The sequence below is a fragment of the Bos grunniens genome, chromosome 13, assembly GCF_055505025.1.
Source record: "Bos grunniens cultivar Pamir isolate PY7600 chromosome 13, Bosgru_T2T1.0, whole genome shotgun sequence".
Taxonomy (NCBI): Eukaryota; Metazoa; Chordata; class Mammalia; order Artiodactyla; family Bovidae; genus Bos; species Bos grunniens.
Window position 1 is genome coordinate 58,184,826 of NC_141177.1, and position 27,480 is coordinate 58,212,305.

Sequence of the window (27,480 nt, forward strand, 5' to 3'; positions counted from 1 at the left end):
TCCCTTAGGTCTCCTGCATTGGCAGGTGGATTCTTTACCTGGGAAGCCCAAGACTTGGTGGGGCCAAATAAATACTAACAAAACAAAAACCTCTATTTCCAGATTCTCTTGAGATACTGAAACATCTAGAAACACTGGACTCTCATTTTACCAGGTTAAGAGCTGCCTGGAGTGGAGTGGCGACTGTCCTTTAGAGGTGCCAACTCGCCACTCTCCCTCGCCCACTCGCTTGCTTAGTTACTGCCTGTTCACTGTGGGCACTGAATTGTGCCACCCTGTACACTTCATTTCACTGCAAAGTGTCTTAAAAACAGCAAAGCAAGGAAAAGTGAATGCAAAGGATGGGGAACTTCCCCTGCGACATGACTCAGGGAGGAATGAAGTAAACTTGTGTGGGAGGTCTGAGGGGTTTGGGATGCTGCTGGACTAGCCTTTGGAGACCCGAATGTGAGTAGTGTGATCTGTGACAGGGCTCAGGGCAGGCTCTCAAGCTACCTTCCCTTCTGTTAGTTCTCCCAGAGGTAGAGGACAAGGGGAAATCACGGTCTTAGCTTTACTCAGGTAGGGGGAAGTGGAGGGCTCACGCATGGCAAGCTGAAGTGTGAGAGCAGCTGGGGTTTGGAGTGCCCTTTCCTTACTGGATTTGCTGCACAGGAGCTCGCATGCCCCTGAGGATGCCACAGCTGTGGCTACTCCCTGCTCCTGGACGCGTATGCCTTTTATGAACGTTTGGCGGACCACGAGGCTTCCTCGAAGTTGAGGAGGATGCCTGGGCATTGTCTAAGCCAGCACTACATCCTCAGTCACCAGCCTACCCCGAGGGGCAGGGAGGGGTGAGGCTGATCCTGAGTAGACACATGACCTCATAAAGATACACCTTCCCAGTTCCTCAGTACCCTGGACCAGCCATGCCGAGTCAGATTTACGGGATTTATTCACCATGCCTGGTGATAGGAAGGGTCGTTTCCCTGCCCTTGGATTCCCATGTAGCTCATATATTCCTAAGAATGGGAAAGGGAAGGGAAGCGTTGCGGAAGACACTCTGTCCAAATAATAAAACCGTCCACGAGGGCTCCTTTTCCTTATGAATTCACTCTCTTGCTTGAACTCCTAGTTCTAAATACAAAGGTTTTTGTTTTTTTCTTGCAAAACCCCTGAGCTGCCCGCAGCACCTCTGCACGTGCTTATGGGGGAAGCGCAAAAGCCAAACCCCAGGAAGCAGGAAGTCGTAACTGGCTGTGGGAACACCACCACGGGGCTCCTCTGCTTCCAGCTCTCCTCAAAAAAAAAAAAAAAAAAGGGAAGAAAAAAAACAACAGATGCTTAATGGTTTTTTCGTGTGTAAGAAGCACGCGCAGCTTAAAGAAGTGGCTATAGACTGTTGCTGCGGCGGAAGGCTCTAGACCAAGATGATGTGTGTGAGGGAGGAGCCCAGGGTGGCACGCGCCTGCACCCTGGCCCTCAGTCATCCGTACCAAAGGATGCTGCAGAGAAGGCCACCGGCAAGATGCTGTGCGGCCGGGGGAGCGGGAGGCGGCGGGTGGGGGAGGAGACCGTGTCAGAGGACACCGCCCACGGGGAACGCCGGGCCGTACCTGGAGCTGTCGCATCTGCCGCAGCTGGAGCCTGAGCTCGGCCACGCTCCGCCTCATGTCGAGCAGGCTCGCGTGGACCGCGGAGGCACTGGCGGGCGCCGGCTGGCCGGGCGGCCCCGAGGAATCCGCGGCCCCGAGAGTCTTCCCACCGGAAACCTGGGGCGTTCCTAGGAAAAAAGAGCAGCGAAGTCCCTGAGATGCCCGGAAGGAGCAGTCAAAGCTACAAGTCCCATCCCAACACAGAAAATGCCCATTCCCTCATTTTGAAAAAAAAAAAAAAACCAAACAAACCTTAAACGATATTGGCTCTCTAAAGGGCAAAAAGGGGGGAATTAGGTTTAAATAAATTAGGGAACTTGCATCCAATATTATAGTACGCAGTCTGGAGAAGTCATGCTGTAGAAGTTTGGTGCTGTACGAAGCGAGATTGCAGGGCAGTAGGTAGAGCATGACGCCATATTGAAGAAGCTAGCTGTCTGTCTGTGTATCTTATTTATTGGCTGCACCATGCGGCATGTGGGATCTTAGTTCCCTGACCAGGTATTGAACTCTCCTGAGTCCCTTGGAATTTCCTGACTAAAAGCCAATAAAAACCAAAGTGACCCCCAAAGGATCCCCAGTAACACTCACAGGATCAGCAAGGTGTGGGAATCAAAAGGAGTTGCTATGCTACTTCCTTTTTATGACAATGCAGTTCTGTGGAACAGGCTTCATGTAGAGAGTATACAAGGAATCCACAACACACACACACACACACACACACACATACCCCGAAGAGGCTGTTCAGTCCTCCTTCCTGGAAGGGACGAAGTAGAAGGTTTGCCATAGCACAGGCTGGCCGTGCACGGCAGAGCTCTCTTGCTGCCCTGTGTGCCGGGACTGCTTACAGCACAGTGGCCCCTCCTTCTATCTCCTCTCCTTCCCCAGGACACACTGCCCCACAAGCCTCCACGAGCGGTAGCCATGGGCCACGGGCGGTGCGCCAGTGGGCATGGAGGTGCCTCCAAAGTGTCCTCCTACTTGCTTGGCCTCAGCAATGCCAGCGCAGAGCTGATGGAGCACCACATTCCTCATCCCTGCGTGCCTGTCCCAATAGAACCGGTCTCCTAGCTCTCAGGGCCCCCTTGGGGAGTCGGGAGAACAGATGGGAAGCTTTTTAAGAATTTACAAAGGAGCCCCAGCAGACAGACGGTGAGCTTTCTGTTACCTTTATGATCCCAACCGGTCCCTCGTGTCATCACCAACAAAAGTTGGGCTGACTTTTGACCACTTCCCCTACAGATGGAAAACCCCCCTTGAAAGAGCAAGATAGGGAACTTCCCTGGGGGTGCAGTGGTTAAGACTCTGCTCCCAATGTATGGGGCCTGGGTTCAACCGCTGGTTAGGGAACTAGAGCCCCCGTGCCACGCAACTAAGAGTTCATGTGTCACAGTGAAGATCGAAGATCCCGCGTGCCGCAACTAAGACCGGTGCAGCCAAATTAACAAACAGTTTTACAAAAGAGCAAGATTTGCTATCTCTGCAGTTGCTCCAGAGAGTGCTCTCTAACGGTGAAGGTCCTTAGTGAAAGGACGTCCAGTAACATTTCCAACAATAATAGCTTGACCAGGTTAACATAGCGCCTCTGAGACCAAGTATTCTGAAGGGAAGACAATGAACTGGAAGTCTTGAAATCAGTCAAGTCACTTGATCATCACTCCGTATCCTCAAGCGTAGGTGCATGCGTACACACACACCACACGTCATTTGTACAAATAACGATGACGACATCCTCAAGGTGTTTCTCCAACAGAAATGACACTGCGCTACAGCCAGTTACTCCTGTTCGTAATGAGGCCTGTCCTGAGTTCCTCAGCCAAACGAAGACATATTCCTTCCACGATCGTGCTTCTCTTCTTCTGTTCTGAGGGCCCAGTGCACCTCACTGCCATCCTCCACGGAGGAGAGGCCCAAGTTTACCTGCCGTCTGTGAGAGCTGAACCCTGACACCTGGCTTTAAAAATACCTTTCAGAACCGAATTTCTCATGCTCATTTATAAAACTTCCTCATCTATAACCTCTCAATCCACTAAACCTGGCTTCTATGACTCCATCATTCACTGCATTGGCCCTTTATAAAATGGCCAACGGGACTTCCCTGGTGGTTCAGTGGTTAAGAACCCACCTGCCGGGGTTCAATCCCTGGTCTGGAGAGACCCCTCATGCTGCGGGGTGACAAAGGCTATGCACCACAATTAACTGGGCTCGCGTGCCCTAGAGCCTGTGCTTCACAGCAAGAGAAGCCACTGCAACGAGCAGCTCCTGTTCACTGCAACCAGAGAAAGCCCGTGCGCAGCAACGAAAACCCAGCACAACCAAATATAAACAAATAATAAAAATACGGTGGCCAGTGGTCTCAGCTGTCAATCCAATAGACTGGGTTGCCACGACAGCACCCTGATGTGACGTTGGGCTTTGTCAGTCACTTCTTTTCTTTCTCAGGAACTTTGAAACTTTCCTTGCCCCTCCCTCGTCTTCTTCCCTGCCCCGTCTCAGTCAGCCTCTTTCCTAATTTCTTCCTCGGCCAGCCTTCCACATCCTGGCCTGCTTCTTCTCTCCCTGGACTTGGTTTCAAGGAGGTCACTTCCATGACGACCACCCACCAAGGTCCCCCACACCTCTGCCTCCAGCACACGATTCAGCCACATCCCCAGACCTTAACGTCGCTTCAGGACCTTTCCACAAGCAGGTCAGATTCATTATTTCTACCTGTTTCTTGAACTACTTTTAGCCAGTGGTCCTATTATCTACTCCAGTATTTAAACCCGAAACCCAGAAATCACTCTCAGCATTCAGGTCCTAGTTGTCTCTCTCCCTATCAGTTTCCTCATCTGTAAAATGGGTGTAAGTGTGATTGTGCAGGATGATGGAATTAACACACGTGGACTGCTCTGCCCAACTTCTGGCACAAAGGGACCCCACTGCGGTTGTTGGGCTGTAATGATTATTTCTCTGGGCAGAGTGAGTGGGAAGAGCCCCTGCTGGACGTCCCTCCCCACCTGGAGTGGCAGCGGTGACGGGCTGAGAGCTACAAGCAACTGCCCTGAAATCTCCGGCTGGAGCTGGGTCTGGTGGGTGGGGACCCCAAGTGGTGAAGGAGTCCCCCCTTCAGATTAGAGTCTCAGGACCTGGGATCCACTCTCTGAACCCACATGCGGGATGGTCACATTCTAGTCTGTGGTGGATGGTCAGCGTGCAGGTCATTCTCGGCCCCTCCCTTCTGTACACCCAGCCTTTTCCAAGCAACGGCCTCTTCCTCTTACCAAGTCTGCTCTTAGGTAATTTACTTCAGCCAAGGTGTATCTTAATGTAGACTGTTGTAACAGGAAGAACATGGGTTCAGGGGTTGGGCAGACTGGCTGAGAATCTTTTTTTTTTTTTTTAATTTATTTATTTGGCTCCGCTGGCTCTTAGGTTGTGGCATGTGGGATCTAGTTCCTCGACCAGGGATTGAACCCGGGCCCCCGGCGTTGGGAGCTGGAGTCTTAGCCACTGGACCAGCAGGGAAGTTCCCTTGAGGTGTATCTTAATGTGGACTGTTGTAACAGGAAGAACATGGGTTTAGGATTGGCTGAGAATCTTAGGAGCTCCAAGGCTAACATCTTTTTTACAGGGTTACGTGTTTAAACAATATAATACACTATGAAACACAGGTTATGACTTTGAAATGGGAGGTTCCTTCTGTTCTTTTATACCCATGGTAAACCAGATATTCCTGAAGTAACAGGAAGTCTGGGTTTCCCTTTCTCAGGTACCCCTGACCCAATGGGCTCCTTGACTCACTACATAATTCCGTGTACTTGTCTACAGAGCAGGGATAACACTTCCCGTCTTGTCGCTGACCTCCTAGGATTCCGGAAGAACTACTATATTTTGCACACCATACAAGGCTGCTATGGCAATGAAAGCCCTGTGGACCACGGGTAGCCCTGACACATCACAATGAGAAAGGCCAAACTCTGCAGAGACGCAGGGGAGCAAAGCCGTGTGCGTGTTGCCGATGGCATTGCAAATTAGCTCGGCCTTTCAGAAGAGAAAGCTGGCAGCGTGTCGCCAGCGCTCCTCAGCTGTTTGTCCCTTTGGACTTATTGATTCCACTTTGGGAAATGCATTCTGAGGAGATTACACCTGCTCCTACCCTCACGCTTCAAAAAAGACGCTGGCAAAAATTTTCAAAACAAAGACATGAAACCACCTTTCTTTAAAGGGACTGGGGCACCTTAACACAAAAGGATGAGGCATCAGGACGGGCTGGTGGAGCATGCTGATGGCATCACGTGTGTGTGATGTGTGTTCAGTTCCCTCATCTGGAACGTGGGAATCACGCGTGTGCCTCCCCGCGAGGCGGCGTCAGGGGTGAACACGTTCAGGCGTAGAAAAGCACTCAGAATAAATACTGCCTGGTACATAGGAAGCACTTAGTGTTTCCTATTATTATTATTTCACCCCAGTGGCGTGGTGGTAAAAGAATCCGCCTGCCAATGCAAAAGACGCAGGTTTGATCCCAGGGTCAGGAAGATCCTCTGGTGGAGGAACTGGCAACCCACTCATTCCTTCCTGTAAAATTCCACGGACAGAGGAGCCTGGCAGGCCACAGACCTTGGAGTCGTGAGTCAGACACTACTGAGCGGCTAACACACACACACACCCCCCCAACTGAGTGACTAACACACACACACCCCAAAAGGGAAATGCAATAAAGAAGTATACAAAACAGCATGTACACATTGATTACAATGGTACTGGATATTAATCATTTCTAGAATAGAAGCCAGAGGAACAATGTTTTGGTGCCTGTTTAACGGTAGCACCTTGACTTCATTAGCTGTAACAGACATACCGTACTGTGTAACTTTAAGGTATGCGATGTGTCAATTTGATACACGTAACGTATGGCCATAGGATTATTACCTATCAAAAGTGTTCATCCTGTCACACAATTACCATGTCTTTCTTGGGGTGAGAACATTTAAGATCTGTTCTCTTGGCAACTTTCAAGTGTCCAGTTCAATACTTTTATTTAGTTACCACACTGCATGTTAGAACTTACTCATCCTCTAGTCGGAAGCTGGTCCTTTTTGACCAACATCTTCTATGTCCCCCACCCGCAGGCAACCACCCATCTGCTTTCCGTTTCTGCAAGGTCAGTTGGTGCCTTTTCCCCCCATAGGTTCATAACCAGAAAATAAGTGAATAAATATCTCCCAAGCAAACTGGCAGGTGCTCTGAAGACAAGCTCAGCAGTGGCCACAAAACAATTCTCTGGCTGCAGTCAAGGTCATTGGTTGATTTCTAAGGAAACCAACCAATCCCATGAGGACTGAGAATGCTGGAAGAAGAACAGCCCTGCTGGCCTCAGAGCTGAGGAGCCTGAACTCGGCTAGGGCAGAATCAGGACCAGCAGACGTCTCAACGTAAGGCCCAGGTCTGTCCATTCTGCCATGTGGCGCTAACGCCACCTGCGGCTTTCCCCCAGTTAGGGGTTTCAGCCAGCGTGCCATGTGCTCCTTGAGTAATTCAACAGCCAAATGTGTCCCTGGTAATGATGCCTATTTCTAACCCAAGGGAAAGGAAGACATCATATTCTTGAGAGAGGCCCACCTTGAGTCTGCAGGATAAGATGGCTATCAAGTATACATGGACAGGGACTTCCCTGGCAGCCCTGTGGCGAAGACTCTGTGCTGCCAATGCAGGGGACCCAGGTTCAATCCCTGCTCAGGGAACTAGATCCCACATGCTGCAACTAAGAGTTCCTACATACTGCAACTAGAAAGATCCCATGCACCACAGCTGAGAGCTGGTGCAGCCAAACTAATGAGTAAGTAAATACTGAAAAAAAAAAAAAAAAAAAAAAAGATCAAATGAGGCCAGACCACCAGAAATGCACATTTTCTATTATAAAAATACATACATATACCCGGACACTAGTGAAGTCAACAGGGAATATAATTTGGGCCTTTTTAGGGGGAGTGAAAGTGTTAGTTGCTCAGTCATGTCCAACTCTTTGTGACCCCATAGACTGTCCATGGGATTCTTCAGGCAAGAATGCTGGAGTGGGTAGCCATCCCCTTCTCCAGGGGATCCCCCCGACCCAGGGACTGAACCTGGGTCTCCTGCACTGCAGGCAGAGTCTTTACCAGAGTCTGGCCTTTGCGGGGAGTGCTGGCATTTAAAAGCAGACCTTGTTCCAAGTACACCTTCTCCTGCCTTGACCCCTGCAGGCTCCCTATCAGCTCATTCTGCTTTCTCATTAGTCACATCCTGCTGCTGCGCTGAGGCCCTTCCCCAGGGCAGGACCTTCTACTGCCTTCCCTGTGCATTTAGAATAACATCTAAATTTCTCACTCGGCACCTGTACATGCTTTGCTCTCTACCTGGGTGTCTCTCCCCTTCCCTCCTCATCCTTTTGGCTTCAGTTTGTGTTACTTGCCCCAGAGAAATGTCCTTGGTCAAGGCTAGCCCTTATGGTTAAACATTCATCCTGCTTTTTAAAATTTACTTTGTTGAGTATCCAGTGGACAAGCCTACATAATTATATCAAGCCAATTATGAAGTCAATGATTTTCTCTTCTTGATAAAAAAACAAGTTATTTTTTTAAGGGTCTGAATTTTATGTATCAGCTTTCCATTATTTTTTGTTGGGAAACTCATGGTGCCAAGTACAATCCAGCTGCCCTGTCCTGAGGGACATAAACCAAGGATGAAAGCAACAGCGGACGGTATGTCATCCCACAGGGTCTGGAACACTGCGTTTTTGTTGTTTCTCGTCTCTACATCCTCACTCTTTCTTAATGTTTAGACCCTGGTTTGATTCTTGGGCTTCCCTGGTGGCTCAGCTGGTAAAGGATCCGCCTGCAATGCAGGAGACCTGAGTTCGATCCCTGGGTTGGGAAGATCTGCTGGAGAAGAGATAGGCTACCCACTCCAGTATTCTGGCCTGGAGAACTCCATGGACTGTATAGGCCATGGGGTGGCAAAGAGTTGGACACGACTGAGCGACTTTCACTTTCACTTTTCATACATACAATGACCTGTCCCAGACCCATTTTCTGCATTGGATTAGTGGGTAGGTAGCCCTGTCCTAGGGTGCCCACTGTCCTTACCCAGTACCAGGCACATAAGTATTTGTTGAGTATAGAACCTCATCAATGAATAAATGAATGAGGAAGTGAATAACTGAAGATGGAAGGGAGAGGACGAAATGGCTTAGTCCCAAACCCCACCTCGAATTAATCACACAGGTGACACAGGGAGAGGTTAATATGTCTAGAAGCAAACCAGCCCCATCAAAGGCAGCTCCCAGACCTCCTGTGGGTCTGAAGAACACTTACCTGCACCATCTGTTTGGTTCTTACTGGCTGTGGTTTTCATCATTTTCTCACTGAAGGAAAGAAAAAGAGAGTCAGCTCTTCATTTTCTAAAATGCTTCTCTTCCCCGCTACCATTCACTATTCCAAGCAATCAGCGGCAGCTAGTGGTGGTACCAAGCAATGAAGGTATTCCCGCATCAGCACCAATGTTGGCCGGAATGGAAAAGGCTTCCCAGGTGTGCAGCGGAGGCGCACTCATGACTTTCAGATGATGGAGGATGTGGAGGTGTGCGGAGGGCGGTGGCAGGCACTGCGCAGTGTCCACAAAGCCACATGCACTGGGAAGCCCATTTACCCTTCTTGGGCCAAAGTGGTACCTTCGGCCAAGAATTTCCAGAAACAGACAGACAAACAAACAAACCATGATTCATAGAGATGTGGGTATTTTCAGCCTTGAAATGATTACAAGAAAACGATTGGAATGAAGGCATGATCTTAATCATTAAAGAGAAACAGATTGAATTAATTTTGAATGGGTTTGCTTTCTTCTTTTTACCTAGAGGCATCTTTGCTATTACTTGTAAGGGGCCCTTTAAAAAGCGCAGACTGAACAAGGCCAGTTAAACTGGCAATCTGTTTCTCCATGGCTTGCATTCTCTCTCTGTAAAACAAGAGAATTGTTTGTTAAAGCCGTGTTGACTTTCAAACTGGTTTGTCGAGGGCAGTGATCATCTGAGGGTTATAAAAGGTTCCACCTCCACCGAGCAGGCCTCCGAAGTTCAGCGCCCCCTGGCTTGGAGAAGCCAATGAGCCTGCAAATCCCCACCGAGTTTGAGATTTGATGGTCAGAGACGAGTATTAACCCAATGATCTTACTAAAAAGACCCTGGAGAGACTGACAGAGGCCGCATGGAAAACAGAAAAGCTTCTCCCTTGGAAATAATTCTCTTCGCGCATCTTTGCGTTTTTGAGCCTTCCTGCCCTGCTTTCGCTATTTGTCCTCTGCACAAGAGGGGTCCCAGACCAGTCAGGGGAGGGAGTGGGCCAGGAACACATACTTTCAAGCTGTGCTCCTTCCAAGGCTGCCAATTTTGGTGTGAATGATGGAGACGCTCGTTGTGGTGCCTGGAGTAGGACCTGCTGCACAGCCCAAGAGGACACAAGTTACCGTCTCTTGAGAGCTCGGGAAAGTGCGATTGAAATCAACGTCTTCACACTAGAGGGCAGAGAGTCCTCAAATCGATGCCATAGGAATCTGAAGGCTTTTACGGATCCAGCAGGAAAACAACTAACCCCACCAACTTGGTTATCTCAAGACACGAATGAAAACTCTTCTCAGTTTTTAAATCATGCACAGATACTACGCCTCTCTGTTCAAGACTCTCCAAGGCTACATACGATTCATTTGGTTTCTGAAACAGGCTCACATTTCTGTACGTCAGAGCAACGACAGTGTCATGGAACTATCACCGTTATTTCCAACACATTACACAGTCACCACCACAGAGCGACCTGTGCTAAGGACAGAGCCATCACACAAGTCATGGCACACAAATTCAGTTCTTCTTGCTCAGTAGACAGAAGAAGAATTAGAACAGTGTGGATGCCTGGACTACCATCGTACCCTCATCAGGAAGTGTCAAGTCCCAGCCTGAGACAGAGAAGTGACCCCCACTCTTCTCTAGGGGTGGGGGTATCTCAGTCCCATGGGCCTCTTGGAGTGTGACCAATGGTGAAGATTCCTGGGCGACAAACAGCACATTCAGACACTGTGGCTTTTAAATACAAGCCAACCACTGTATCTGGTACCCAATGGAAAAGGCCATGGTGGTCCGTTCTTTCACTTGAACGAAACTGGTTATGTTGGACTTTACAAGAGATGCTACATCTGTATCTTGAACTTCAAGGCAAGTAAGAGGATTTTCAAGAGTAATTTTGCTCATTCACAGTTTTTTGGCTTTGCACTTTGCCTTTGGAATACAACACTCAGTGATGTAGAAAACACTGAGATTCATTTCACAATTACAAGCTTCTGACTTCAGAATTCCACACATTTTTCTTTAGTTTAAAATGAATGGTTATGTCACAATATTGAGTTTCTAGGATGTAAGTCATGCAGTCTGGAGGATTAATGGTTGTCAACCCACCATGGGGTGGGACTGGGCGGGGGGTGGGTGGGAATTATTAGTAGTGGGATCTCTCTCAAACAGTGAGCAGAGATATGCATCTACCTGGAGTGACGTTCCAACTGTTTTAAACCTCTGAGCTGTTGAGCATTTCCAGTTATATGTGTGTTCTCGGCGTCCTGTCTGTCATAAAGCCATGCATGGGGCCAAGAGAAAAATTGGTAAGAAATCCCACTCGAGAAGGCAGGCTGGGGACTTCCCTGGTGGTCCAGTGGTTAAGAATCCGCCTTGCAAATGCAAGGGATGCAGGTCTGATCCCTGTTAGGGGAACTAAGATCCCACCTGCTATGGAGCAACAAGCCCACGCGCCACAACTAGGGAGTCCACGGGCTGCGATGGAAGAGCCACGCCACGGTGATCCCGCATGCGCCAACTGTGACCCTGACCCAGGCAAGTAAGTAGTTATTATAAAAAGAAAAGGAAAGGAAAAAACAGGCTAACAAATACCCACTGGAGATCCGAAATTTATCAGACCCTAAGCTGCAAGGCACCTCAGGACCGATGGGGAGGTAGCTGGTCTCCATGTGTGGGGCACACACGTGCGTTCTGGGTAGACACTGTTCAGAATCCCCAGTCTTCCCATGGTAACGCTGGAAGCCAAACTCATGACCCTTAGAGCAGGGGTGCTCTCAGAACTACCTTGAGAGGCACGAGTTTACCCCTCTTATTCAATCCTAGGCAAATACAAAGGGTTTCTTTTCAAAGTGGGAAAGCAGGGACTTCCGTGGTAGTCCAGGTGGTCCAGAGCCTAAGACTCCATGCTCCCAACACAGGGGGCCCAAGTTCAATCCCTGGTCTGGGAACTAGATCCCATATGCTAAGAGCCAGAGGGGAACTAGATCACATATGCCAGAACTCAGAGGGTCTGCATGCCGCACCTGCCGCAACTAAGACCCAAGGCAGCCAAGTAATTAAACATCTATTTTTACAAAGTGGCAGGACATTCTTTTGGTTAGGAAGAGGCTTAATGATTCTTTGAAGCTGCAGCGCAGCATACAGAGGCCTGGTGACAAGCTAACTGCCCCCAGGAGACAATAATATCAGGAGATGTTAGCAGTAGGTAAGTCCACAGCTGCAGAGAATAAGCAGGAGTCCCTGGGAGAGAGAAAGGGCAGATGGATCCCAGCGCTGGCCTAGGCACAGTGCTGATGAGGGCTACATCAGTGTTCTCTCTGGTCCTTCTTTGGTCACCAGCTATCATGACCTGTCTAACAAAGCACCGGAATCAATCCAGATTCAGGACTTTGATCTTCAGCAGATTCATCACCAGGGTGAGAATTGCAGAATGGTACAGCACAGGTGGGTCCTCCCAGAGAGGCACCCACGGGGCTTCCTACATGCCTTCCGCATCCTCCTTGGCTCAGTTGGTACTCGGCCTCTCACCATTCTTACCCCAGACAACGCCTTTAGGATGAAGAGAAAGAAAACCCCCGAACGGCACCCCGCTCTCCTGACTTCTAGGAATGACGTGGACGTAGCCTGCAGAACTGCCTAGATGTCTAGATGAGCGTCTAGATGTTTTGGAGCGAAAACCCTGCATTCAGTCCAGATACTCACATGCTTGTTCTTCTGTTTGCATCTGTGAGGACAGGACTGGAAGCTCCTTGGGTGGCCTCCTCCAGGCTATGTCACCAGTGGGGTCACCAGGAAGGAGATAAGATCTATCAGAACGTGGAGAGCTCAGTACACTTGAGCTTGACGGCTGAGGAGGGAGCTATTCTCTCCCCATGCCCAGGACGACGTGCGCGCCCCAGGCGCTGTGCACAGATTGCACGCGCGTGTTCCACTGTTTCGGCCAAAACCGCTTTACGAAAATACAATTCTTTTGACACATGGTAATGAGAAAACTTTTTCCCTCCTGTTTAATCATCAAAGTGTTTCTGGTTTCAGGATTCATTTGAAGGAGATTATCTGATTTATAAATTCATAAATAAGAGTGTCTTTCCATTTCATGGCTGGTAATCTGGAAACAATTTTATGGTTTAACTAAATTACAGCAACTGGAAACTTCGGCAGCCTTCTCCCATGATGAAATGTTATGAAATATGTTTTAAATGTGAAAGGGGGAAGAAAGAGAAATGCAGTGGAAGAAGAGAAATTAAAACAACCCTGTCATTTCACTGCAGTGGCAATTTTGTACAATAATCATCAGAATATTAAAGATGCTCAAGCTAATTCTTGCCAGTATCGCTTGGTTTAAGGTATTCCACAGGCTGGGTATAATTACTGTTGAAAAGATGGCTTAAAAGTGATTTCATAGACCATTTTATTTCATTCCATAAACCATATTTATGTGATTAGTATGTACGGTTAACTAGTCATTTAGTATTATAAGTCAGCCTGGCTCAATGAATCTTCTCAGGGCCCAAGCATAATATTAATAAAAAATTCAAATCCAATCCCGAGAAAGTGCTGATCTCAGTATTAAATTCCTGCTGCTACAACCAGCTTTCCTGCAAGTCCCATGTCTGTCTGTGAAGATGGAGCAAAACCCAGACTGCCCGTGGTCTGCTCTCTGTCTGCAGAGTCTAGGAAAGGTGGAAAAAAAATCTGCATTTGGAGAGATATTTTTAATGAGCATATCCATTCATACAGGTTTCTGAGTCAACACTTTGTGACTGGGGACTTGTCTCTGGACTGACCAAGGCCTCATTCAGCCTGAATTACGTCCTTACCACTGTGCATCTAGGTAAATGAATGGCTATTACAAACCAAGCAGTATGAGACTGGGAACTCCCCTATGAGGAATCCTTAAGGATATGTTTTTAAATATCCAGAAGAAGTGTTGGGAGCTGGCTGATAACAGCCTACCAAGCTGATGTGACCAGACTCCCAGCCCGCATTCACCTTGGCAACCAGCTTCTAACCTTGGACCCTGGTGGCACAGGATACTCAGTATCAACTGTAGTAACCAGGCTGGCTTTCTGAGAGTACTAACTAGGTGGTTCCCTGTTCACTTCTAGTTCTAATATTTTATGATTTTTTTTTCTGGTTCCTGCTCATTCCTTGTGATCTCTCTCCCCTCAGAAAGATATAAATGGTCAATGAGTCACCAACAGACATTTCTGGGTACTTAATACATGCTAGGTGCCATGCGAGCCACTGCAGACCCAGCAGTGAATCAGGTATTATCATCCTTAAGCAATACCTTCCTCTCACGAAGTCCATTTTTTTCTTGGGAGCAATCTAAGTGACCTAAAACCCTTTCATCTTGGCAGTGCCAACAGCGTTTTCCAGAACCAAAGAGTGAACAGGTTTAAAGCAAGGCTGTGCCCTTGTTTGTTCATGCCCTGATGCTTTGGCATGAGAGGAAAAAATACCAGAGTTATTAAAGACACTGTTTTTAGATGAGTTCAACAGAGCACTGGAATTCAAATGATCTGAATTTGTGGTAAAGCTTTAAATAAAGGACTCTGAGCCATGAACTCAGTTCTTCTGCCCAGTGTTAACCTTTTGGTGAAAGAGCCGGTAACTGAAGACATTCTTCCAAAAATGCCCAGTAAATTTAACTTCTCATGGAAACACCTAGATTTATTGAGGATATTGATGGAGTTGGTGATATCTGAGTGGGGCTACCATGGCATGTCCCTGTAAGTATCTCGGAGGTCATGGTACTGTCTGGGTACCACTACACACTCCTTAGGGATGCTGACCATGTTGTGTATCTTCGTTTGCACCCTTAGTCCTTAGAGGAGGAGGACTGGGCACACAGAGGATCACGAAGAAGAACTATCTACAACGCTGACATTGAAGGCTGCTATCCCTCCCTTGCCCTCTGCTCATGGAGAAAAAGGAGATGAGGGCTCTTCTGCTTTCCCTTTATCACTTCAATCCATCATCTGTCCAAACCCTCATCTCCCCTGCTTCTGAGTTCTGCATTACTCATCCTTCAGTTCCCTACCAGCATTCAGGAAATTCCCTCACATCCTTGTGTGACTTCAGCACAGAAAGCTGGCCTCCTGTCTGCCTCACCCCAGACCATCACCTTATGTAGCTTCAGTATCCACACGGATAACCCTTTCAGCAAGCTGGCACCACAGATCCTCAACTCTTCTTCAGATATTCCCTGACCTTAAAATCCTTACTCAGCATGACTTTACATTCTGGATTTGAAAACTCCAAAATTGTCTTTAAAAACAGCAATCTTTGGGGACTTCCCTGGTGGTTCAGTGGCTACGACTCTGAGCTTCCAATGCAGGGGGCCTAGTTCCTGGTTGGGGAACTAGATTCCACATGTAACGACTAGAAGATTCTACATGCTGCAACTAAACCATCCCACGTGCCACAGTGAAGATGGGATATCCTGTGTGCCACGACTAAGACTTGCCCCCTCCACACACGAAAGAAAAACACACTCTGGTTGTCTTCTGTTCTCTTGGTAACACAAACCAGCTCTGTGCCTGCGTGCTGGCCTTTCCTCCTTCATCCCCTGCCATCAGTACTGTCTGGAAGTTCCTTTTAATTTTCCTGCTGCTTACCCAGTGGACTCCTCTCATACTCTCCACTGTCCTGACCTCTTTCTCAGCCTCGCTGTCTCTCCGCTGGGATGACGTTGCTCCTGACTGACTGAGGAGCGGAAGAGATGAGACGAAATGGACCAGCGTGGGGCAGTGAGGTTGAGAGCAATGGCTGCTGGCGCATCAAGGCATCTTTGGATACAGATCTGTGAGCATCCTCTGGCGTCCAGGGTGGAGTGTGACCAACGACATCATTAAGACTCCAAGACTTTCAGCCCAAGTACTGGATGAAAGAAGCGGTCATACCGAGATGGGAAGACAGGAGTCCAGAGTCAGGAAAAGCCCCAGGAAGTTCCAACACAGGAAGCCAGTGAACGAGTTCATGTCAGGGAACTTAAGAGGCTGAATGAACTTGGCACACAGAGGAAACAGGGCCTGCCTTCCCTCAAGGGGCTTGCACCCCTTATTAAAAAGAGGCAGCCCTTCTCTTACCCTCTTAACCCAACAAGAACCGCATCCTGCCAGACACAAAATTCTAGACTCACAGTTTTCTAGTTGGAGGGAACTTACTTCAGATCCCCAGTTTTCTTTCCATTGTGGTTTGGTGATCTCCACCGAAGCAAAGGAAAAAAGGAAAAAAAAAAAAAAAGGTGTGACGGGCCTGGAGTCTGTGCAAAGTTCAGCCACACCCAGGCCTGTGTGTGGTAGGATCACCCATTTGGAGAGGGTTCCGCCCAGCACAGCACCGCACCTGGAAACCCTCCAGGTCGCCTTTAATCTATTTCACAACCTACTTTCTGGGCGGGCCACTCTGGCTGAGACCAGAGCACAGTCCCAAGTCAGCTTGTGAACACACCGTCCCCAGATGGTCCGCACACCGCTGCTCCTCTGTGCGAAGGGCTATGGCTTCACTGTGTTGTGTCACAAGGCCTTGTGTTTCTTTTAAAAGCTTTTTATGTTCTGCTGGAATACAGCCGATCAACAATGTTGTTGTGATAGTTTTCAAGTGGGCAGCAGAGGGACTCAGCCATACATATACATGCAGCCATTCTCCCCCACACTCCCCTGCTGTCTAGTCTGCCACATACACAAGGTCTCTGATTTATGGAGAACTTTGCAGTTCACAAGGTGATTCTATACCCGTTTTTATTTCAACAGAACCTGGAGGAGGTTCTGTTGCCATCTGGATGCCAACTAGAACCCTAGTTGCCATCCCCTGGTTACAACAAGGACACTGAGGCTTCCTGCTCGACAAGGACCAGGGCCAGGATGTAAGAAATCACAGCTGGCCACCTGCCCCCCACCCCTGCCCCTCCAGTGCTCCCTGCTAGGCTCTGGGCTGCCTCCGGTGACTCACCCACTGTCTGGGGTGAGGCTCCACTTCCCGGGTGAGAGCCCTCGCTCCCCAGGGCAAGCCTCCACCCTGCCTCATGAAATCACCCGCTTTGCATTTTCTTTCTCTTACCTGAGGGCAATTTTTAATATTCCTGCTCTGGAAGTGACATCTCTCTCTTTTTTTTTCGGTACAGGTACAAACCAGAATGAATAGCTGTTTGCTCCTATTCTGGCTACCTGATCACAGGCCTGTATGTGACCTTCCAATGAGTGTCAGAGGCTATGGGGAGACAGTCTTTTGAGTGACCCTGGACATGACTGAGCGACTTCACTTTGACTTTTCACTTTCATGCACTGGAGAAGGAAATGGCAACCCACTCCAGTGTTCTTGCCTGGAGAATCCCAGGGACGGGGGAGCCTGGTGGGCTGCCGTCTATGGGGTCACATAGAGTCGGACACAACTGAAGCGACTTAGCAGCAGCAGCAGCAGCAAAGCGACTAAACTGAACTGAACTGAAGGGGGCTATGGAAGGAAGCTCCCCACTCCTGCTTTAAAAAAATATTTTTTTACTGTATATTTGCTTTACAATGTTGGGTTAGTTCTTATGTACAGCAAAATGAATCAGCTATATATATATATATATATATACACACTGCTTATCCCCTCTTTTTTGGATTTTCTTCCCATTTAGTCACCACAGAGCACTGAATAGAGGTCCCTGTGCTGTACGGCAGGTTCTCATTTGTTATCTATTTTATATAGAGTATCAATAGGGTATATATGTCAATCCCAATCTCCCAATTCATCCTATTCCCCTCCTTTCCCCATTGGTATCCATAAATGTGTTCTCTACGTCTCTATTTCTGCTTTGTAAATAAGATCATCTGTACTAATTTTTTCAGATTCTACATATTATACGATATTTTTCCTTCTGACTTACTTCACTCTGTATAACAATCTCTGGGTCCATCCACATCTCTGCAAATGGCCCAGTTTCATTCCTTTTGATGGCTGAGTACCATTCCACTGTACACACGCACCACATCTTCTTTACCCACTCCTCTGCTGGCCACTGAGGTTGCTCCCATGGCGTGGCTATTGTGAACAGTGCTGCAGTGAACAATGGGGAGCATGTGTCTTTTTGTACTTGCTTTTGATCTGCAAAATCTCGAGGTAGACTCCAAAGAAATAAGATAATGATTCTTAGGGAACAGGAGGAAAGCGCTCCCTATACTTGGCCTCTCTCATGTCTCTCTCGTCTTCGTAGGTCCCTCTGCTTGTCGGAAGAGTCAGAACACCTGGCCTTTATTATAAAGACCAAGAGACCCTGAGCTGCACGCGAGTGAAAACAGCACTTGACCAGAGAAGTAGCCGTCATTGGTCCTTTGAGAAATGTCCTGTTTCTCCTTCCAAAAGTCTGCAAAAAGAGATTATATCCTTTCATCCTACACTGTTAGTGGCAATGTCAATTGGTGTAGCCAGTTTGGAAACCAGTATAGAGGTTCCTTCAAAAACTAAACAGACAGTTGTTATATGATCCAGCAATCCCACTCCCTGAGCATATATCCAGAAAAGACAAAAACTCTAATTTGAAAAGATACACGCACCCCGATGTTCATAACAGCACTGTGCACAGTAGCCAAGACATGGCAGCAACCGAAATGTCCACCAACAAATGAACGGATAAAGAAGACACGGCACATATACAGTGTAACAGAATATTACTCAGCCATAAAAGGAATGAAATACTGCCTTTTGCAGCAACAGGGACAGACCTAGAGATGATCATACTAAGTGAAGCGAGACAGAGAAAGACATGCCATATGATATCACTTGTACATGGAATCTAAAATACAACACAGGGACTTCCCTGGTGGGCCAGTGGCCAAGACTCCATGCTCCCAATGCAGGGGGCCTGGGTTTGATCCTTGGTCAGGGAACTAGATCCCACATGCCGCAACTGAGAGTTCACATTCAGAGACTAAAAATCTCACAAGCTACTTAAAGATCTTGTACATGGCAGTAAAGAGCCAATGTGATGAAGCTAAGACCCAGTGCAGCTAAATAAATAATTGGTAAAATATGACACAAACGAACTTATCTTCAAAACAGAAATAAACTCACAGATGTAGAGAACAGACTACTTATGGCTGCCAAAGGAAAGGAGGGTTGGGGGAGGGACAGATAGGGGAGTCTGGGATTAGCAGGTGCAAACTATGATATATAGGGTGGATGAACAACAGGGTCCTATTGCACAGCCCAGGGAACTGCATTCAATGCCCTGTGATAAACTATATGGAAAAGAATATGAATCACTTGGCTATAGAGCAGAAGTCAACATAACATTGTAAATAACTCGACTTCAATAAATTCTTAATGGTTTTAAAACAGACTGGATCCCTTCAGCTCCAGAGACAGAGAGAGAGGAGGTGTTTACTGGCAATACACGTTGACCCTACAAGAGTCAACGCAGACTTTTTAAGACCCACAAATTTTGGAAGTTCAAATTAACGCTTCAGTTCAGTTCAGTCACTCAGTCGTGTCCGACTCTTTGCGACCCCATGAATCGCAGCACGCCAGGCCTCCCTGTCCATCACCAACTCCTGGAGTTCACTCAGACTCACGTCCATCGAGTTGGTGATGCCATCCAGCCATCTCATGCTCTGTTGTCCCCTTCTCCTCCTGTCCCCAATCCCTCCCAGAATCAGAGTCTTTTCCAATGAGTCAGCTCTTCGCATGAGGTGGCCAAAGTACTGGAGTTTCAGCTTTAGCATCATTCCTTCCAAAGAATACCCAGGACTGATCTTTTTTAGAATGGACTGGTTGGATCTCCTTGCAGTCCAAGGGACTCTCAAGAGTCTTCTCCAACACCACAGTTCAAAAGCATCAATTCTTCAGCGCTCAGCCTTCTTCACAGTCCAACTCTCACATCCATACATGACCACTGGAGAAACAATAGCCTTGACTAGACGGACCTTTGTTGGCAAATTAACGCTTAGACCTGGCTCTAATTCTGAATCACTTCATTTATGAACAATAAAGTCCCCAATTCAAATAAGGACAAGTGTCATCTCTGTGAACTCCACCAGATGGCGGGACAACTACTCCCAAGAAAGGCTGGATGGTTGGGACATCTCGGTGGCCCCGGATTGATTACCCAGCCACTGAGCCATCGGGCTACTTAGACAGGCTGGGGTGCAGCCACACTGAATATGCAGGGAGTTTTAATCTTGCCAGGCAGAACCTAAACATGTTCACCTAAACATGAATTCCTCTTCTCTTTGAAGAAAGAGGTTTTAGTCGGCAAGGAAAGGGGCTTATCTGAGTCTCACAGAGTTTAGGTTGTTCTTAGTTTCTGGTTTCAGACTTAAGGCATCTGACTGACAGCATCTCATGAATATTCAAGAAAGATGCAGGGGTACATTTTAATGTCATCTAATTAGTGGCAGGTGATGGCTTTCCCTTTTGAGAAACTGGTTTGTGAGAGCTTTTCGACAGTCCTTCCACTGGTATTTTTGATACAGTATCCCCTGGGTAAGAGTAGGGCTGTCTTCAGACTTCGTCAGTTGGTTGAATATCATGTTTATCAGAGACAGCTCTTGACTGAACTCAGTAGTCTAAGGAATGACTAGCAAATATTACTTATCCATAAAGTTATATTCCTGTGAATGAAGTCGTAATTCAATTTCTCAGCACCTCTGTAATCTGAAACTGGCAAGACATCAAATCCAGATATCATTTTTCTTGGTAGCATAATGGGAGAGATACAGCAAATTCTGGATACAGATCAATCTGCCTTTCCAAATGGTATCTTTTCATTCCATTATGTAAATTCCTTAAATGCGCGCCCATCTCAGTCGGTATTCTCATGAAAGCATCCAGCCCAGCCTAAGTTCAGGGAAGTGCTCCCGTTTCTGCATTCATAGCAATTACTCTCTGTATCACTTCTTTGGAATTAATTACGTACAAGCCGTCCCCAAATTATGGCAGGCTTGTAATTGAAAAGTTTTCTTCTACTCTCATTGTTTAGAACTTGGAATAAACGGTGGCTGACTCTCCAGCTGGCTCACACAAGCCTCTTTAACCTACAGTGTATTATTAGTCTTTTCATTGTTCCTCATTGTTTTCAAGGAAAATGTGTCCTGACTTTCCAGCTGAACTTGGAGATGCTGGGAGCGAATCTCCCTCTGCAGCTCCAGCCTCAAGGAAAGACACTTCCCCCTGAGTGACTTGCACATCCTCCTCTCTTTTCTCTGCTTCACTGGGAGACCCTGCCTTTCTTAGGATGACAAAAAGATCAGCCCTGAGCATCACCTACGAATGCAATCCTATTGTTGCGGTTGTTCTTAAAAACCAGTTATTTAACGCGCATTGGTGACTCCAAAGCTTCCTGCACTGAACTGTGGCATAGCTTACATGCTTATAATATGCTTTTAATGTTTTATGACTATCTTCCCAGTTTGTATTCCTTGCAGGTGGGGACATATCTAAGTTTCTGCAAAGCATGCAGTCCCCAGCTAAGTACATAAAGAGAGGCTCAATAAACATTTATTGATCCCTAATTAGAGCTACACGGGAAAGCAATTCAGACAACAGCTGAATCGGTCAGGCACCATTAGGCATCAAAACAGGCATTTGATAACCTAATAACTTCAGCTCTACCTGGTTAGCTGTCCTTATCATCAGTCATACCGCTCGGGTGCAATTTGAAAAAGATGCTGTCATCCTGGCTTGTCTCTTAGCTCCTGGACAGAAGTCAATGTGTAACCCCCACTACTCTCCTGAAAGGGACTTAAAAGTGGCTTTGATACTTGGAACATTCTCATTTTGATGTTTAATCCCAGCTAATTCCATTCTTTGTGCATGCTTATGTTTATTCTCTCCTGTCCTCCCTCCCTGCTTTATGTTTTTCCTGGTATTCTATTTAACAATTGTCTCCCTGCTTCCTCTGGTATAGTCTTTTGTCCTCGCCATCTCTGGATATTAATCTTCGGCTTAGTAGCATTAGTAGAGTACTTTGCTCAAAGCAGGAACTCTCCAGCACTTACTCTATGCCAGGGAGGGCACAGGCACTTAACTGTAATGAGCTGTTCCATTGTATGAGGTAGGTGCTGTGATTATCTCCATTTTACAGATGAGCAAATTGAGGAAGAGCGAGACTCGGTGATCTGTCAAACTTCCAACTGCTAGCAAGTGTCAGAACAGGCACTTGAACTCAGGTTACCTAGCTTTGGAGATCACGTTCGTAAACATGACGATACTGCCTCTCAGTAAATGGTTGATCGCGGGTGACTGAACCAAGGTGGCGACAGCAAGTTCTAACAATAATGAAGCTGCTTTACCAAGAGGTAAGGGTAGAACTGAAGTAATAATTGTCAAGATCCATGTTTTGGATTTGACAGCTTCTGGAGACATCTTTGGTTGTCCTGACTGGACAGCATGTCAGGGGACTCTGATACTGCCGAGCAGTGGGCGGGATGGGGGGAAGGCTGGAGCTGCTGATAAACATCCCAGAATGCACAGGTCAGGCCCAAAATATCAAGTGTGCAGAAGTGAAGAAACCCTGCTCTGGGAAGATCCCAAGTCTAATTATTGGGCTGGCCAAAAAGTTCAGGTTTTTCCATAAGATAATGAACTTTTTGGCCAACCCAATACACAGGAGACAACTGACGTGGCTCCTCTCCGACTATACATTCAAAAAGAAAAAAAAAACCATTCTTTTTTCCATCATTCCGATCCATCCCTCTAGCAGGATACACAGTTTACAAAGTCTCCAAAGGTCTTCCAGGCACTGAACATTTTAAAATGACACAAATCTGAATTTAGACTCGACTCAGTCAGCTGGTAAACCAAGGATGTGTCCTATCCCTCAACACTACCAACACGGTGATGGTTGGGTTGGCATACATACACCACTGCTGCTATGTATAAATAGATAACTAACGAGTACCTACTGGGCAGCGCAGGGTACTCTCCCCAGTGCTCTATGGTGACCTGAGTGGGAGGGAAATCCAAGGAAGAGGGGATGTGTGTATACCTGTGGTTGATGCACTCCTGCTGCACAGCAGAGACTAACACAGCATTGTAAAGCTACTATACTCCAGTTAAAAAAAAAGATATTCAGTGCTCACAAAATGGAAAGTAATGTAAAATAATTAAGAACAGACACAAGCTACCAGTTAGGCTGCAGGCTTCCTCCTGTACATAGACATTTTCTTTCCTTTTCTTTCTGAGGCAGGAAATCTGCGAAGCTTTAGAAATCACAGCGGATTTCTTGTAGCGTTTCTCCACACACAGATGCCCAGACAGGCAAAAATTTGCTCCCAAGTGCATCCTTAACTAGTTTTATTGAATTTAGCTATTGTCAGTGCAGAATAAGTGTTAAAAATATGGTCTCAGTTCAAGTTTACCATGTCTCGAAAAACGTTCTATTAGGAGGAATCTGTCACACATTTGGAAGGAGAGGTATTAGTCACTTTGCAATGAGCACCCCTGAATTTTGAGTGTGATTTCGATATATTTCACATTATACGAGCCAAACTATAAATAGAAAATAGCAAAACATAAATGTCTTAAGAGTTTTACAATTCTTAAGGGCTGTTTTATGTGCCATGGGTAGGGATAATGATGCTGTTTAGTGAAGTAATTTTATAACCTTGGGAAGACAGAGCCTCACACCTCCTGTCATCCGTCACACACCATCTCCCTGGCACTGGGCCTCACAGTCACGTGGATCCACTGTCTTCTTGGAGTCCTTGATGATGGGAGATCATCTGGGTAAAACCACCTTATCACTCAAGGTCATTTTCTTTCCAGAAGCTCAGACTTGAGAATTAGAGTCAGCCCTCCATATTCACAGGTTTTACTTCCTCAGATTCAACCAACGGCAGATTCAATTTTGCAGACTGGCTGAATCTGCAGATATGGAACCACGGATGTGCAGGGCCGACTGAACTACAAATAAGAAACCTGTGGATCTGGGTACCCACGGGCTCCCAGAAACAACCCCCATGGATGACTGTACTATCGTCAAGGTCAAAGCAGTTGTAATCCACTCATTTACCTGGAAGTCCATGGCCATCCCAGGAAGAGGATGCTACCTCAAATATGTTCTACACTATGTTTTCCAGATCTATTATATATAATTTGTCATCACTAGGTGCTTTGTGGAAGCATCTTTATAAGAAAAGAGATGCCAAATTCTTTAAATCAAGGCACATGGACTAAGTACAAGATCAAGGTGAAATTACTTTGTCTTCAATACATTTTCAAGTCAGAGCTGTTAGAAAATCGTGTTAAACAAAAAGTTACTGTTGGAAGTTTCCTAAGTACAGATGAAAAAGAAAAATTTTCTGATTTTGAACATCCTGCAGTTATTGGGCTACTTCATAAACGTGGTCTTCGGAAAAGCATCTCAATCCAGCAGTGTCCCAAAGAAAGCCTCTCTACAGATTTCTCACTCTCCCTCCTGTATTTCTGCAGCTGTAATTTTTACATCTTAGATGTAAAATTTCACTTGAGAGTTTCATGCAAGAAACCCTGTGGTCATGTATGGATGTGGGAGTTGGACTGTAAAGAAGGCTGAGCACTGAAGAATTGATGCTTTTGAACTGTGGTGTTGGAGAAGACTCTTAAGAGTTCCTTGGACTGCAAGGAGATCCAACCAGTCCATTCGGAAGGAGATCAGCCCTGGGATTTCTTTGGAAGGAATGATGCTAAAGCTGAAACTCCAGTACTTTGGCCACCTCATGCGAAGAGTTGACTCATTGGAAAAGACTCTGATGCTGGGAGGGATTGGGGGCAGGAGGAGAAGGGGACGACAGAGGATGAGATGGCTGGATGGCATCACCGACTCGATGGACTCACGTTGGTGATGGACAGGGAGGCCTGGCGTGCTGCGATTCATGGGGTCACAAAGAGTCGGACAAGACTGAGCGACTGAAGTAAACTGAACTGAATATGAAATTGCAACAGAAATTGGTTTGGCACTTAATAAGACCCTAACTCTAAAAGTTAGACTCTTAGGGGCTGAAGTTTCTTTACCAATACTGGCACAGATTAAATATATCTAAAATAGCACCACAGTATAGGTGTGACAATGGACTATAATCTTGTGCTTTGGTAATTGTTTCTGGCATTCTTAAAATTTTCTTTGACATGGTGCTCACATTTGTCAAAATAAATCTACCAAGAATGTTCTCTTCTTTCTTCCCCTGTTGCTTTATAATTGTGTTAATATACTAGCTGGGGCAGTTTTATTTTAAATGACATGTGTATATTTAGCAGCATAATTATGCAAATTTTACCATGTTGATGACTGTAAATATCCTCTCAAAGCAGCTACTTAGCATTTTGTCCTGGTTGAAATGCTCCCGAATTCACTTCTCTGTTGGGTGAAGGTGGGGCTTACAGTTCTTCACCTACCAGGCACAATACTGCCCAGTGGTAAAAGGTATGGATTCTTTGACACACCTGGACATTCTATGCCACTTACTGGCTTGGTGACCTTGGGCAAGTTTCTTAATCTCTCTGAGCTCAGTTTCCGCATCTGTAAAATAGGGATGGCAATGGTATGGACCTTGCTGGGTCGTCATGATGATTACATCATATGATGTATGGAAACTACTTAACCTCGCATTTGGCCAATAAAGGATTCTTAATAAATGATAGCTACCATCAGTGTTCTTATATTATCCCCCAGTAGTACTGCATTTCAGCTTAGTCATTAAGCGTCCCAAAAGAGTTTAGAATTGCAGTTGAAGAAGAGACCTGTCTAGTTAACAGTGGGGTGGTGGGTTGGGAGTGCTAACAGCAATTGAGCCAGACTCAATTCTTTTTTACCAAAGAAATCATTCTTTACATACTTTTTGTCATGTGCCTGGGTTGAGTTAGTGGGGATGTTTAGGTGTTTCAGTAATAGCAACTCTAAATGTACAGAGAGGAGAGTGTGTGTGTGTTTACGGTTACAGGAGAAGGGAATCTAGCCTACCCACATATATACAAGCACGCCAACCCTCCGGTTCCACGCACTGGAGATAAGCTGATTAACAGGTGAGGAATCACGTAGGCAAAATGTGAGATAAAATTCCTCCTCTGCTATTTCACATTTACAAGAATGAAAAAAATTGAAAAATGTAAAACTGTATTCTAAAACTACAACTATATGTCAGAATATGGAAATGACCATGACAGTATATTTTAAGTGAACATTAATCTTATTTTAGAAAACTAATCAAATTTTCTAATACTTGTTATTCTAGAAAAATGCTAATCTGGATTTTCTAAAAGTAGCTGCTAACATATATGTAAGACAGAAATCCATAGCATTTTCTGAGCTTCAGTGAAAAAAAACCTCCGGGGAAACAAAGGACCTGAAAATATACTGATGCTGTGTGTGTGCTAACTCGCTTCAGTCGTGTCCAACTCTTTGTGACCCTATGGGCTGGAGCCTGCCAGGCTCCTCTGTCCATGGGATTCTCCAGGCAAGAATACTGGAGTGGTTGCCATGCCCTCCTCCCGGGGATCTCCCAGCCCAGGGACTGAACCCAGGTCTCTTACGTCTCCTGCACTGGGAGGCAGGTTCCTTACCACTAGTGCCACCTGGGAAGCCCTGCACTGATGCTGCTTAAGGCTAAAATTCTTCAAGACTGATCAGGCGGCAGCAGAGAGGCGATTCCACATAGCGGAGGGGCCTTCATTTTGGCCCCACCCATAACCCAATCCTGGGAACTGGGTTCAATGATGCCAGTTATATACAGGTGGTAACTGCATGCATGACAATGAACCAGGTGCTGAGCGGGAAGCCAGACGCCATCACTGTCCAAAGTGTGCCTGGAAATCAGCAGAGTGTGGATGGCTTAATGAGATACACGGTGGAATCAAGCTCACGGTCCTCTCCTACCCTCAAGGTGGGTCAGCAGGGGGCTGGGGGGATGGGAGCAGGATGGATTCGAGCCCAGGAGATGGATAGGTTTTGTCTCCTGGAAGAAATTCTTATGACTCCAAGTCTCATCCTACTGGGGACACACACTTCCCAACCAGCCCCTCAGAGCCCACCAAGGGGGATGAACTGTCCTTTCTTAGACGCACAGGGTGCAGGCTCACATAAGGCCCATCGTGGCAGAGTCCCCTCTGGTTGTGACACTGGTCCGTTCAAAGAGCCTCAGTATTTATCCCACACCCCTCACCTTTCTGTGGTCACAGGAGGTGTCGTTTCCTTTGATTCTTAGAATTTAACTTCCTAAGGACTTTGGAAGAGACAAAATGAATATCTTTTTCTGATTCTTAATTTTTCTTTATCCTGAATAATCAAGTCAGTCACTGTTTCTGTTTTTAAATTTTTTTCCAGTTGTGTGAGAAGGTTAGAGCTTTAAAAGAAACACAAAACTTATGTTTATTCTCTGTCCATCTTCCTGGAATCTTTCTTTTGTGACCAGATGAGAGATGGCCCTTTCAGGATAAAAATCTGCCAAAAGGACAGAACTTTCTGATTTGTGTGATTAAGATAGTAAGATAGACATTTCGCATTCCAGTCACAATTTTGGCCTTCTCTTTTAC

At 46.5% G+C, this 27,480-nt stretch overlaps 1 protein-coding gene across 50 annotated transcripts in view; it reads right to left on the minus strand.

Moving 5' to 3' along the window:
- KIAA1217 (KIAA1217 ortholog) overlaps positions 1–27,480 on the minus strand; it is an 820,709-nt gene that overhangs the window by 45,559 nt on the left and 747,670 nt on the right. For 18 of the 50 annotated variants that reach the window (XM_086334370.1, XM_086334368.1, XM_086334371.1 and 15 more), the window contains 4 exons: positions 12,688–12,753; positions 9,501–9,605; positions 8,966–9,015; positions 1,596–1,762 (listed from right to left, as the gene is read on the minus strand). In XM_086334370.1, the coding sequence (XP_086190496.1) occupies positions 1,596–1,762; positions 8,966–9,015; positions 9,501–9,605; positions 12,688–12,753 (388 nt within the window). The remainder of the gene's footprint in view (positions 1–1,595; positions 1,763–8,965; positions 9,016–9,500; positions 9,606–12,687; positions 12,754–27,480) is intronic. The other 32 variants (XM_086334383.1, XM_086334382.1, XM_086334384.1 and 29 more) reach the window with 2 other exon arrangements.